Source organism: Dreissena polymorpha, chromosome 12, assembly GCF_020536995.1.
Source record: "Dreissena polymorpha isolate Duluth1 chromosome 12, UMN_Dpol_1.0, whole genome shotgun sequence".
NCBI classification, from domain to species: Eukaryota; Metazoa; Mollusca; class Bivalvia; order Myida; family Dreissenidae; genus Dreissena; species Dreissena polymorpha.
Genome location: NC_068366.1, coordinates 55325410 through 55339480, shown reverse-complemented (window position 1 = coordinate 55339480; position 14071 = coordinate 55325410). Strand labels below are relative to the sequence as shown.

Here is a 14071-nt window from a genome sequence, read left to right as displayed (position 1 = left end):
TAGGTCAAAGGTCAAGGTCATGGTGACCCGAAATAGTAAAACGGTTTCCGGATGATATCTCAAGAACGCTTATGCCTAGGGTCATGAAACTTCAAAGGTACATTGATCATGACTCGCAGATGACCCCTATTGATTTTTCAGGTCACTAGGTCAAAGGTCAAGGTCACAGTGACCCGAAATAGTAACATGGTTTCCGGATGATAACTGAAGAACGCTAATGCCTAGGATCATGAAACTTGATAGGTAGGTTGATCAGGACTCGCAGATGACCCCTATTGATTTTCAGGTCACTAGGTCAAAGGTCAAGGTCACAGTGACAAAAAACATATTCACACAATGGCTGTCACTACAACGTAGAGCCCATATGGGGGGCATGCATGTTTTACAAACAGCCCTTGTTTAAAGAAATTGTTGGTAATGGAAAAACTCATCTCTACTGTTTGTGAAATTACTTTTACTTCATTTTAACAACAAGTTTAACCTGTATATTTTCTAACAGCGTGTGTACTCCAGTATTTCAAACTAAGAAGTTAACCATCTGTGTTTGAATCCAGCCAATCGGAAAAGGCTGTTATATGTTATAACCAATAGATTAGCAGCAGACATCTGGTGCACACACAGTGCTTATCAGATAGTGTGTTAACCTCCATTGTAGTTTGATATATAGAGACATTAGAGTGTGTATAAAACTTGAACAGGGTTAAGAAATTTTAACTTGTAGAAATAGCTTTGAATGTACTACTACTACTACTTATAGTACTACTACTGCTACTGCTGCTGCTACTGCTGCTTCTAATTGTTACTTCTGCTACTAATTGTTACTTCTACTTCTACTACTACTTCTCCTACTACTACTACCACCACTACCACCACCACTGATACAACAACAACTACAACTGCTACTACAACAATAACAACAACATTAACAACAACAACTACTACTACTTCTGCTGCTGCTGCTGCTGCTGCTCCTACTACTACTACTACTACTACTACTACTATTACTACTACTACTACTACTACTACTACTACTTCTACTGCTTCTATAAAATGATTTTAATTTATATGTATTCTCCATGTCATTTCGAATAATTTGAAACCCAACATGAGCATAGAATCCAAAGCAATACGGTACTTATGAATTTTTTAAACTTTTTTCTTTTTTTGACACTTAAAAGATTTTCTGCCAAAAATACACTTTCACATGCTACCCATGGACAATGTCCATGCTATAATTGCTTTCCCTGGACAATGACCATGCTATCCATGGACCATGTCCATGTTATCCATGGACAGTGTCCATGGACAATGTCCAGTTACTTGCCTTATCCATGGTTTTCTCTGTTTTGACCATGGATATCCATGTCTTCATTTCAGGACTGTCCATGGACAATCTGTAGCTGGGACTAAACTTCTGATACATACCAGGGCTCAACATTAATGGTTGTCCTATTGCCCCTGGCAAGTAAAAGTTATGGGTCCGGGCAAGTTGCTTTATAATCTAGTTGTCCGTCCAGGCAAGTGCAAAAAGAACAAAGCATTTAATTAAGACTTTAATTAGACTTAAATTGCTGTAATTATTTTGTTAAATGTGCAAAAATAAAAAAGGTTTTATGGTGTATCATTTTGATTTTATTAAAAAATATGAGGCTAACAGTTAATGTGATATTTCATGTTTAGGCAAATGGCTTTACGTTCAGGCAAGTAGATTTTTTAAGTACTTGCCCTCCAGGGCAAGTTAGTTTTTAGGTTAATGTTGAGCCCTGCATATACATATTAAAGAATGTATAATAAATTAAACATGAATATTATTGAAATGGGTTGTACGCTGTTCAGAATTGAGTTATGGAACAAAAGATGCATTACAGAAATCAAAAGTTGTGTTGAAAATTCTGAGTACAAGCTAGGTTAATGAATTACAATTTGATGACCTGATTTTAACGCACATATTTCAGACGGGGTTTTTCTGCCTATTTTAGGAAAAGGAGTCTGACCAAATTGGGAATTTTTTATCGACACAATTGTCCATTTTGGGAATTTTTGCTTTGATGAAACAACTCATTTTGGGAAAACATTGTGAATTGATCATGTTTAAATAAGTCAGAGGTTGAACAAATAAATTAGCTTGTATTTGTTATTTTGACCTTAAATGCAGTTAAGCATCAGATGAGTTATAAGTTTGCTTTTGTGTGAATGTGCTATGAAATGGGGAGCACAGCAGGTTCATGGTGCTGAATCCTTGCTCAACCACAGCAGTGCTTGTTGGTATGATTCACAACAGCTGGACGATTGGGAACATTAATAATCTTATAATCATAAGTCATAAGACACTTCCTTCTAAAAAAAAACAAAACATTAGTCTTTTTTGGAAATTGGGAATTGGGAATTTTTGTTATAATTTCGGTTTGGGATCAGGTCCGTTGGCATGGGAATGCCTCCGTTTTCAGGAGGCGCAGTCGGTGCTGAAAAACCCCTGTCAGAGGTATAGAGAAATAGGTGTTTGACTTCATGAACTATTATTTACATACAATTTAAGAGTCTGACGTCACACACACTTTCACACAATTGCATGCGCATTATGTACCGGAAAAAAAGTCAAATAATAAATGCTGTTTAATGACAGGTTCAAAGACCAGTACACTGCTCTTTCTGTCTTGCTATTTAAATATCAAATTGAAATTGGAAACGCTTTGATTTCAGCAGATGAATTGGAATATAATTTTTCCAATCTTATTGAAGACTTTACTTAATATCAATGTGTGTGAACCATTAAAACATATTTTGGTTTTACAGCCTTGTGCTCTGAAGTAACAAGGGATCCTTCTACCACCACCTGGTCTGTTAGTGTGGACAGCTGTGTCAAACTCTGTGACCAGTCACTGCCATTACCAGAGGCAACAAAACCAGAACACAACAAAGTTTTTAGTGAGGTATGCATCATCTTTTGTGTTATTCATTGTATCATTTTTCCCTAAGGTTAAACATACATATGTATTACAGCAATTTAAGTCCACATTTGAGTTTACTGACTTCAATGTACTGTATTTAAGTACCAAAAATACATCATACTTTTATTGGAAAGAAAAAGTATGTGTGCATGTCAAAATGATGTAAAAGTAATTATTTACCGATACATAATTAAATACTGGTCTTCAATTAATGCTGTATTGGACAGCTATTTGTATGTGTCTTTTTTCAGTTGGAAGGTCTTGCAGTGGAGTTATGGAACTACTCTGTTGCAATAAAGACCAAGGGTGCAGTCACAAATTCTTCAAATGCAAAAAGTATACAATATTCCTTTTTCTTAATATCATGGCATAGTGTATATGTAAATACTTAAAATAATTAATGTACATGTAATAGCTTATATAAGCATTATACAAATAAATATCTTAAAAGATGTTTTAGATTTGAGAAATTTTGGGAATTTGTAGATTTTAACATATATTTGTCTGTCCACTCCAACAAAACTTTAAGTCCAAGAAAAATGGTTAAACGCAGTAAGAAATTTCACCTTTGACTCATCTATAATTAGAGCAAAAATAAATCTCCTAACCAAAAAACTTGCGGTAATTTTACTCCAATTACTTGGAATAAATTGTTCAAATCTTTATTTACCGGTTGCCTGGGGCAAAGTGTTTACACCTTACTACAGTTACTATATTTGCAAAAAGAATAATGGGATGAGTTGAAAATAAATCATAAATGTCATTTAGATTAATTTTATGATAATAATTTATTATTTGTTTGCTTTTTTCCAGTACGCTATGTAGCCTTTTTGGTCCTTGACTGTTGTGAACAGAAGGATAACAGTGACCACTATGGTAAACGTCTCATTATGGTAAGATGGCTTTGTCTTTAAAAATAAGTGTCAGAAGTTTTGTGTACACAGTTCAGTATTATGACCTAAGATTATGAAAGCACTTGCAGGCAGTTGTTCTTTTAATTGTTATTTTACAGTTAATAGACCATATGTTAAGAAAACAAGCCCCTTCCCAAATGAACAATGAAAGGCTAACATGAAAGTTTATTAAAGAACATAATTTAGGTAGTTTTGCAGCATTAAAGATTCATTGGATGGTCTTTGCTTTATTTCCAACCCTGCTATATGTAGAAAAAAAAGATATTGTTTGTAATGTACAAAACAATGCTTTTTTTATTTTGGCTCTTAATTTGCTTACTGTAATAGAATAAGTACAGATACTTGTAAATGATTCGACAATTATGTTCTATTATCGCATTTCATGAACAATAAATGTTATGGCCTTTTTATGCTTATGCTTGTCCGTTTCCAAATATTTAATTTTACCTTTTTATTAACAAATAATTATATTTATTAAATATGTTCTTAAAATACTGCATTCTATTTACAATAAAAAGGTTCATTTAGGGTAACTGTAGAAAATGCCCTAACCTTACAAACGCTATTGAGTTTGTCATTTATTTTTTTTTCCATCAAGTGTTTTTTTTCCTATTCACTCCTTCTGAGAAGGCGTTAAGTGAATAGTCACACTATTTTTTTATTATTATGCCCCCGCATCGAAAGATCGGGGGTATATTGTTTTTGGCCTGTCTGTCTGTCTGTCATTGTGTCATTGTATGTGTGTGTCACAAAACTTTAACCTTGGTTAAACTTTTATAACTTTTGCAATATTGAAGATAGCAACTTCATATTTGGCATGCATCTGTATCTCATGGAGCTGCACATTTGGAGTGGTGAAAAGTCAAGGTCATCCTTCAAGGTCAAAGGTCAAATATTGTATTTTTCGTTCCTAAAACTTTAACCTTCGTTAAAGTTTGGTCATAACGTATTGAAAATTGAAGATAGCAACTTGATATTTGGCATGCATGTGTATCTCATGGAGCTGCACATTTTGAGTGGCTAAAGGTCAAGGTCATCGTTCAAAGTCAAAGGTCAAATTTATGGCTTCGAAGCGGTGCAATAGCGGGCATTGTGTTTCTGACAAACACATCTCTTGTTGTTATTTAATATCAGTGATGTAAAGATGAAGTTGTGAAGGCAAAATGTATTAAATGCCCTTTTTTTTGACACGTGCCATATGTTGAATGAAAACTTTTGGCAATACAATTTCGCACTTCAATGTGAATTAAACTTCACTTCAGAACAAATATAAACAGTACGCATGTGTTAAGCCATATCTCATGTATATTTGATTTTAATCTCAAATTATTTTTCTCTTTAAAGATATTTTCGCACACCCTCAAAAAGTATCCCCAGGGCAAAGCTTATTATAAATCTTACCATGTTATAAATATTTTAAAATAATAAAATATAATAAATAATAAATAAAATTTGAGAAGATATTATTCTATATTGGGTGTCAATATGTTGCTTTAAATTGATTTTTAGTAAGAAAGTGGTGTGTCATATTAATAAAACCCTCTTAAAAACAATCTTAAGGTATGTTACTTATAGGTTTCCAAGTTTGTTTCTGTTTTAGAATAATGTCAAGTTGACAATTGACTTTATTCTACATTCTCTTCCAAGCTGTACCTCCCTATAAATAAGTTGGTCAAGTCACATGAAACAAACATTATTTGTTATGCCTAAACAGCTGATGATCAGTAATATTAAAAATTTAGTGAGCTCTTATACATTACTCATATTCAAACTTATTCTCAGGGAAAATTACTTTTTTATAATGATAAAGAAAAATGTATGGTTTTGATATTATCATACAAAGCCTTCTAAAATTTCTTCTGTTATATGAAGATTATTTTTACAAGATTGTATCCTTAAATGTTATATTATAACAGGTTCTCTGGATTAATTAAGCCATGAATTGTTCATATTTTCTAAATAACAGCATTCATAAAAACTAACTTAACCGATATGACAAATGTAACAGAATATACATAGGCATGTGTTCTAGTAAGTAACTATAAGAATTTTTGTCTGCGCTGTTTTTATTATTTTGTTTGTGTTGATGGTTGTTTCATTTATATAAATGTTGCAATGAAAATATGGTATTGTTAAACAGTGTCATAAGCTCACATATCTTCTTACAATATTTAAGATGGGGCTTAAAAGTGGAAGGGCCTGGCTAGGTTTTGATTTTTTTATAATTTAGTCATGGTTTAAAGGACATGTTCACAGATTTCTCACTTTTTGTCACGTATTAAACAATAATAGAAAAAAGAAAATCATAGAGGTCAATCTTACCCATTAGAAGCTTGATTATTTCTCTCTCAACAATAAATTTGCCTTTTATCAGTTTATTTATATATAAATTGGCACAAATGTTAAAATCATTAGGCAATGTGTTGTTTGTAACAAATGTCCCCCTACATTCAAGGTCAAGGTCCCTAACTCAAAGTTCAAAGTCACATTAAGAGGTCAATAGTCAAATTTGATCATAAAACAGCTTGTTTTTTACATAAGTGGAGTTTTATGACAAAAGTAGACTGTGGTGGCATCTGTGTCTAATGTACACTTTTCTTTTTTCTTTATTTTTCTGTACTAAAATGTATTTTTGTTATTGTAACGGAGCTCTATAGTTTCATGATTAAAATCTAGCAATGTAAGTCATTTATTGACACACTTCAAAAAATGCCCCAGCTTGTGAACAAGCCACTTTAAGTTCAGTTTACTTTATTGATCTTTTTGCTTCTGAAGTTCATGTTTATGTATGCTTGAACTATTTGCTTTATTTGAATTTTAAATATTATTATTTTCAAAATAGTGAAGAAATGCTTTAGTAATTTTGTTTTGTTCATGTTTAGTGTGTGTTTTTTCATTCAAAGTATAAAAGCATGATGATTTTGTATGAAAAATTGTATATAAATTATTTTCATGGGAGAGTAACCTTAGCTGAAAATTAAAACCTGTTATACAATGTTATGAGTTTTGTTTTACATAAGAAAATAATTTATGGAAAAAAAGCTGCAAAAACAGATTTTATTAGATAACATATTCTATTCAACTCTTCGCACTACAGATTCTTTAATGTGACATGTAATTTATTTCAATAGATGCAGGTCAACCAGATTTGGCAGAGAAAGTGTTCAGCAAGACTGAAAAGGTAAACAACATAATACTTTGTTTAGCGTGATGTTTAATATCATTTTAATTATGTCATGAAAAAAAATCCTGGACATTTATTAAATCAAATTAAAAACAACAACAACACAACAAAATGGCAATTAGGCAGCGAAACTAGGTCTTCATTTTTTGACTTATTCATTTAATTAAAAAAAAAAGGTCATTCTCAAGGTAGGTCTACTTGTCAGTTACCAACATGCAGACTTCAGTGCTATATCTTTATCTTAAATCAAGTTATTGAGTGGATACATTTTTATGTTCCCCAAAAAAATTTGGGGGGGAGCATATAGTCGCCGCTTCGTCTGTCCGCCCGTCCGTCTGTGTGTCCATCTGTGCACAGTTTTTGTCCGGGCTATTTCTCAGCAACTAATGAGCGGAAATCAATGAAACTTTATTGAAAGCTTCACTACCAACAGGAGATGTGTATATTATCAGCGGGTTTTGGTCGGATGATTTTTTACAGAGTTATGGTCCTTTGAAATTTTCCATTAACTGTACATATAGTGCAATTCTTGTCCGGGCTATTTCTCAGCAACTAATGACCGGAATTCAATGAAACATTATGGGAAGCTTCACTACCAAGAGGAGATGTACATATTAATAGTGGGTTCTGGTCGGATGATTTTTCACAGAGTTATGGCCCTTTGAAATTTTCCATTAACTGTACATATAGTGCAATTCTTGTCCGGGCTATTTCTCAGCAACTAATGACCGGAATTCAATGAAACTTTATGGGAAGCTTCACTACCGAGAGAAGATGTGCATATTATATGCGGAATCTGGGCGGAAGAATTTTCACAGAGTGATGGCCCTTGGAAATTTTATATACAATAAATCTTGTCAGTCATCCCAACTACTGTGCTCTCAAGACATTTCCTTTTATCTGAATATATAGTGAAAGATTGTGACAAAAAAACAACTTTGGGGAGCATCACCTGTCTCCGACGGTTTCTTGTTTTTCAAGTTACAGTGACCTTGAACTTAATCCAATTTAATTCCTGGCTAGGTTAGCATCTTAGCTACCATAATGCACACAATTTTAGGGCAATACCCCTACAATTCAAGTTATTACGTGGAAAAATTTTAACACTTACTAACAGTCACCCTGACCATAACATTACTGGGGCGGGCAGAAAACATTTTTCTATTTTTAGTTATGGTGACCTTTACCTTCATCCGCCTGAAATTGGATTTAAAAAAAATCTATTTTACCTGATTTCAATGAGGAAACTTATATATTAAACTAAATGGTATTGAAAATTCTGTTGTATAAAGGTCAGTGTAAGGTTTATGATAACAGGAGAGCTATATTATCAAGCTTAATTCAGTCGCAACTCATAAACAACATTGAACAATTTAGTGATCAAACCCATATTACATAAAATAATAAATGAATATGTTTTATGTTACCTAATATTGTTTGTGATTTTGCACAGCCAACAGTAAGTATTTACTTAAAATACTCTAAACAAGAAAGGTTTTATTTGAACCATAATTATTTCAAAGTTGTTTTGCTGATCCTTATGAGCACATCATGATGTATTATTCAAACAAATTTCAGTGCCTTAAAAGTATACAGAAAAGTGTGCTTGAGAGAAATCTTTCTACAGGAGAAAGTGGCTACAGTGAAACGTTGGAGAGACAGAAACTAGAACTGGAACAAGATCTCTTCACCCTGTCTTGTTACAGGGCAGAAACTGTGAGTACTTGCAGGGTGGGAGGGGGGGGGGGGAATTATTGAGTTTTGCGTATATTAGTAGAATTTTGAACTGTCTGTTTAATACGAAGAGGGGGATGAGCATTGAGTTGCGTATATTAGTAGTATTTTTCACTGTCTGTTTAATACGAGGAGGGGGGAGGGGAGAATTGAGTTCTGCGTATATTAGGAGAATTTTGAACTGTCTGTTTAAAACGAGGAGGGGGGAGCATTGAGTTCTGCGTATATCAGGAGAATTTTTAACTGTCTGTTTAATATGAGGAGGGGGGGGGGGGGGTCGGGAAGAGCATTAAGTTCTGCGTATATTAGGAGAATTTTGAACTGTCTGCTTAATACCAGGAGGGGGGAGCATTGAGTTCTGCGTATTTCAGGAGAATTTTGAACTGTCTGTTTAATACGAGGAGGGGGAGCATTGAGCTCTGTGTATAATAGGAGAATTTTGAACTGTCTATTTAATATGAGGAGGGGAGGGGGGAGCATTGAGTTATGCGTATATTAGGAGAAAAACTGGAGAGGGGGAGCTAGCAATGTGACGTTTGGCACAAACAAAAGCAAGAACTGAAATTGCTCAACCTCAAGTTCTCTTCACATTATTTTGGTACTCCAAGAAAGGACGTGTTTGACTATGATTGAGCCGTAATTTAACTCAGTGAATGTAACTGAGCATACGAATGCAGCTGAGAAAGCAAAATGAGCCAAAGTTGTTAAATGTAATTAAGACATACAGGGTTCTGGTCATAGTCAGATTGTTTGTGAATTTATAAATTTGTGAATTGCAGCATTCAATTGTTTAAGTATCATGTATCACTGATAAGTCTTTATTAAGACGGTTTGTTAGATTTCTTAAATCATTGAAAACCAAATCTGTGTGGAGCAATTAGTATGCAATTAGTATGCAAGGGTCTGCAGCATCTGTAATAAGAGACTGCCCTATTTAATTTTATTTTGGGACAAGTTTTCCTTGCTAAAAATTAAATAGCACTTGTCTGCGTTTCAATTGTAAGGACTATTATGAAGAGTTCTCCCAATTTGATGAAATGCAGAAAAATACTATTAGTTACTTATGACTTCATTACTTAGCGCATATCAGCTGTGTTTTATATCACTCTATACATAGGCCACAAACCTTTTCGTTTTAGCATAAAAATAGCGTTTCCGTTTGGGTTTCATCTTTGTTGAACGACAGAGCGTGAACGTAAGCACCAAATTATGACCTCATTACCCTCTTGAAAATTAAAATTTGCAAAAATTGAAGTCATTTCTCCACTTAAAGTCATGAATAATCATGTATTAATTTTCATACTCACTGCGCTCATAATGAAATGAAAAAAGTCATATGGTTAAATTCTTTAATCAGAATGAACAGTTTATGTAAAAAAAAAACAGAAGTGGTAATCATGTATTGATAGGCTGCATCATGATTTATCTATCTGTGAGGTGATCATGATCAAGAGAGAGATAACGTGATACTGTTTATGTGTCGAAATGTCAAAACAAAAACAGTACAAGTTTAAAAATATGGAAACCTTTTTCTGTCATGTGAAAAGTATAGAGTGGCGTATATCTAAACTAATAGATAAAGTGTTTGTTTTGTTTAATAAATAATTTGTATGTCTGTGTATGCATTAAGCAAGGATTTGATATTAACTTTATTATGTTTATATTGTTTCGTACATTGACTTGTTCTTTTGTGTCGGTGTACAGGTAATAATTTGGTAACACCCGTTTTTTCAAAACGGGAGGAATTATAGTTTCACCCTTGGTGGGCGGGTGGCTTCCACAGCAGTGTCCCCTCTCTAATTATTATCCCCCGCCATAGGCGGAGGGATATTGTTTTGGTGTTGTCCGTCTGTCCTTCCCTCTGTCTTTCCATCTGTCCGTCCGGTACTTTTGTGTCCGGAGCCATATCTTGGAAGTGCTTGACGGATTTCATTGAAACTTGGTATGAGTATATATATGAATAAGAGGATGATGCACACCTAATGGCATTGTGCACCATCTGTTAATAACAGAGTTATGACCCTTTGTATCTTGGAAAAATGCTTTTTTGTGTCCGGAGCCATATCTTGGAAGTGCTTTGGTGGATTGCATTGAAACTTGGTATGAGTGTATATATGGATAAGAGGATGATGCATGCCAAATGGCATTGTACACCATTTGATAATAAAGGAGTTATAGCCCTTTGTATCTTGAAAAAATGTTTTTTTGAGTGTCAAATATAACACTTTTGTGTCCAGAAGCATATTTGCGGGGGGTATCAATTCAACGAATGTGCTTGTTCAAATAGTTTTCATCCGATCTTCACCAAACTTGGTTAGAAGTTGTATCTAGACAATATCTAGGGTAAGCTTGAATATGGGGCATGCCGGGTTGAAAACTAGGTAATGGGGTCACTTTATTGCATTTCAAGGATTTAGCATGGAGTCCACTCTCTAATTGAAGTATGTTCATCCAATCTTCATCAAATTTGGTCAGAAGTTGTGTCTAAATGGTATCTAGGTCATGTTCAAATATGGGTCATGCTGGGTCAAAAACTAGGTCACAAGGTCACTTAGTGCATTTCAAGCATTTAGCATGGTGTCTGCTCTCTTATTGAAGTTGTTTTAATCCAATCTTCACCAAATGTGGTCAGAAGTTGTATCTAGACAATATCTAGGTCAAGTTCGAATATGGGTTATGCCAGGTCAAAAGCTAGGTCACGGGGTCACTTAGTGCTCAAGAATTTAGCATGGTGTCCGCTCTCATTGAAGAAGTTTTCATCCGATCTTCATCAAATTTGGTCAGAAGTTGTGTCTAAATATGATACCCAGGTCAAGTTCAAATATGGGCCATGCCGGGTCAAAATCTAGGTCACGAGGTCACTTAGTGAATTTCAAGCATTTAGCATCGTGTCCAAAACCTTCAAACAGACGTATCGTGTGACAGTTTGGCACTCTTGTTATTATTGTTAAAAGGTTTGTTTGTACGTTGTCTTAATTTATCTAAAATATACTGAGATCACTTACTATGAGACAACAACCAACAAATCACTAGAATGTTAAGAGCGAGGAATTTTTAATAACCTTCCTATGTTTGTCTATAAATAAATAAATGACAGAATCGTATTTAATACTGTCAGTAAACATTCTATGAATGTTCTATTTTTAACAACACCATAATTCTTGAATCAACTGGTATCAATAAGAAGAACACATCAAAAGTGGTTATAATGGCATAGAATACTAATATTAAACTGAATACTTAAAATACACATATTTTGTCATGATTAATTGATTAATGACTCACTTTTGTCTCTGATTTATAGTCAACAAATACAAATGAGTCCTGATTCCAACCACATGATACAGTTTTAAGACACAATTAAAATGATTAAATTGCTGGAATTTAGTGCACTCAGCATGAAACACTAGAGCAGAATAAGCTTATTTTATCCAAAATACAAATGTATCCACTTTAATTGAGATAGTAAATAATTATTTTAAGGATGCTAAACAAAGTATATCTTCTACTGGTAAATTACATAATTCCCATGTACAGACCACCCAAAAGTGTATTGATAGACCCAGTTTATTGACAATCTGTGTTGCCTTTGTAATAAAACTTTTTCTTGATGTCATAAATTATTATCAATGTAAATGTTATGAATTTCAGATTGAAATCAATTGGTATTGAATATGACCAGCACACTTATAATCATGTTTATCAAACCTAGTTATCTATTGGTGTGTTTACATTGCAAATAGCATGTAATTGATATAGTTGATTTGGAGCTTTTATTACAGGGATTGTAAATATGAACATTTTTTCAAAAAGGGTTGTACAAGTAATCAAGTCTTGACATAAATAGTTTTTGTCAAGTACATTTCACATGTAAGGAACCCCTATACCTTCATGGACTTAACACAATTGAATTCATATTGCTTTTTGTTTCTTTCAAATTTCCATTTAATGTCTTTATGTTCTTGTTTAGACGACACTGGTAAACTAACTTGCTGTTTCAAAGAAGTTATATCTACATGCTGTTTCTTTAATTCGAACACAATTTTCTTCAAATTGTTATTTATGTCTTCCTAACACGTGGCTCGGTCCATGTCGTATATTGTTTAAAAAACGCTTAAAAATAACATGTAAACCATGCAAGTTCCCAAAGCTGAATGACAAACCTTCCATAGCACCTCTAGCGGCAAATTCATACTGAAGAAAAAGTAATTTTCGACTCATTCAATATATTTCAAACATCGAACATTATATTGTAGTAAGTTTTTCTTGAATAATAAAGAAAGGTATAAGATTTCATTTCAGCTAGCAATTGCAGTAGCATCTCAAACCTGCGAAGAAAAAGAATTAACTTAGAAATTTCAGTAACTGCCTTGTTATTTTTTTCTGTAAGTTAGTGTGAATGTTCACCTCCAGTTTGTGGCCCTCTGCCAGCCAGATAATGCCCTACAGTACATGATGACAGCAAAAGATCTCTTACCCAAGTTTCCAAAGCAGGTCAGTATACAACTAGAAAACAAGTTCATCTTAAGAAATGCTTATTTTTGTACACAAGTTTCTTTTTTAGCTCGTCTGTTTGGAGAAAACCCGAGGTATTGTCATAGCCAGCTCGTTGTCACGGTTGTATCCGTCGTCATCAACGTCCATGTTGTGCTAAAACCTTCACATTTTGTTCTAAAATCAAAGTGCTTCCACCTTCAACTTTGAAACTTCATATGTAGCTGCACCTTCATGAGTTCTACATGCCACACCCATTTTTAGGTCAAAGGTCAAGGTCACTATGACCTCTAAAAAAAAAAAAATCTGACAAGCTTTCGCAGTCGAGCGTGGCACCCATTATGCAATGCTCTTGTTTTATTATTGCAATTTATTATTTACCGGTAATGATTATTATGGGAACCCTTTTTTAACATGTTATTGTAATGAACAAGATTTATTAGTGACTTGACAACTCATACTGTGTATGCATAACAAAATTATTTTAAGACACTGTCAAACAAAATGTTTGTCGCCAACTTGTATCCGGTATTATTAAGACTCATTTCTATGGTTCTCTATGTACACTGTACAATTTAAGGATTAGCTTATCTGTTTGCTAGGTGCAAAGCACTGTCAGTTTCTTTAAATATTAGGTATAATAGTGTTAAAGGTGGGTTAAAAGTAAATATTTATCGTGTAGGTGTGAATCATTTTAGTGTTTGTAGAAATAGGCTTTGTAAACATTTTTACATGGATATAAACATACACACTTTAGACATGCTGTCTGTCTGTGGTCTTTACATTCATTTGTGACA

The 14071-nt window shown here is 33.7% G+C and overlaps 1 protein-coding gene across 1 annotated transcript; it reads left to right on the top strand.

Annotated features, from left to right (window-relative positions):
- Positions 1 to 3783: 3783 nt before the first annotated feature.
- On the top strand, positions 3784 to 13860 carry LOC127852630 (uncharacterized). The gene is made up of 6 exons (XM_052386583.1): positions 3784 to 3841; positions 6039 to 6069; positions 6994 to 7043; positions 8625 to 8762; positions 13194 to 13274; positions 13855 to 13860. Exons 1-6 carry the CDS (start codon positions 3839 to 3841, stop codon positions 13858 to 13860), a joined length of 309 nt encoding a protein of 102 aa, XP_052242543.1. The 5' UTR covers positions 3784 to 3838.
- Positions 13861 to 14071: the final 211 nt, after the last annotated feature.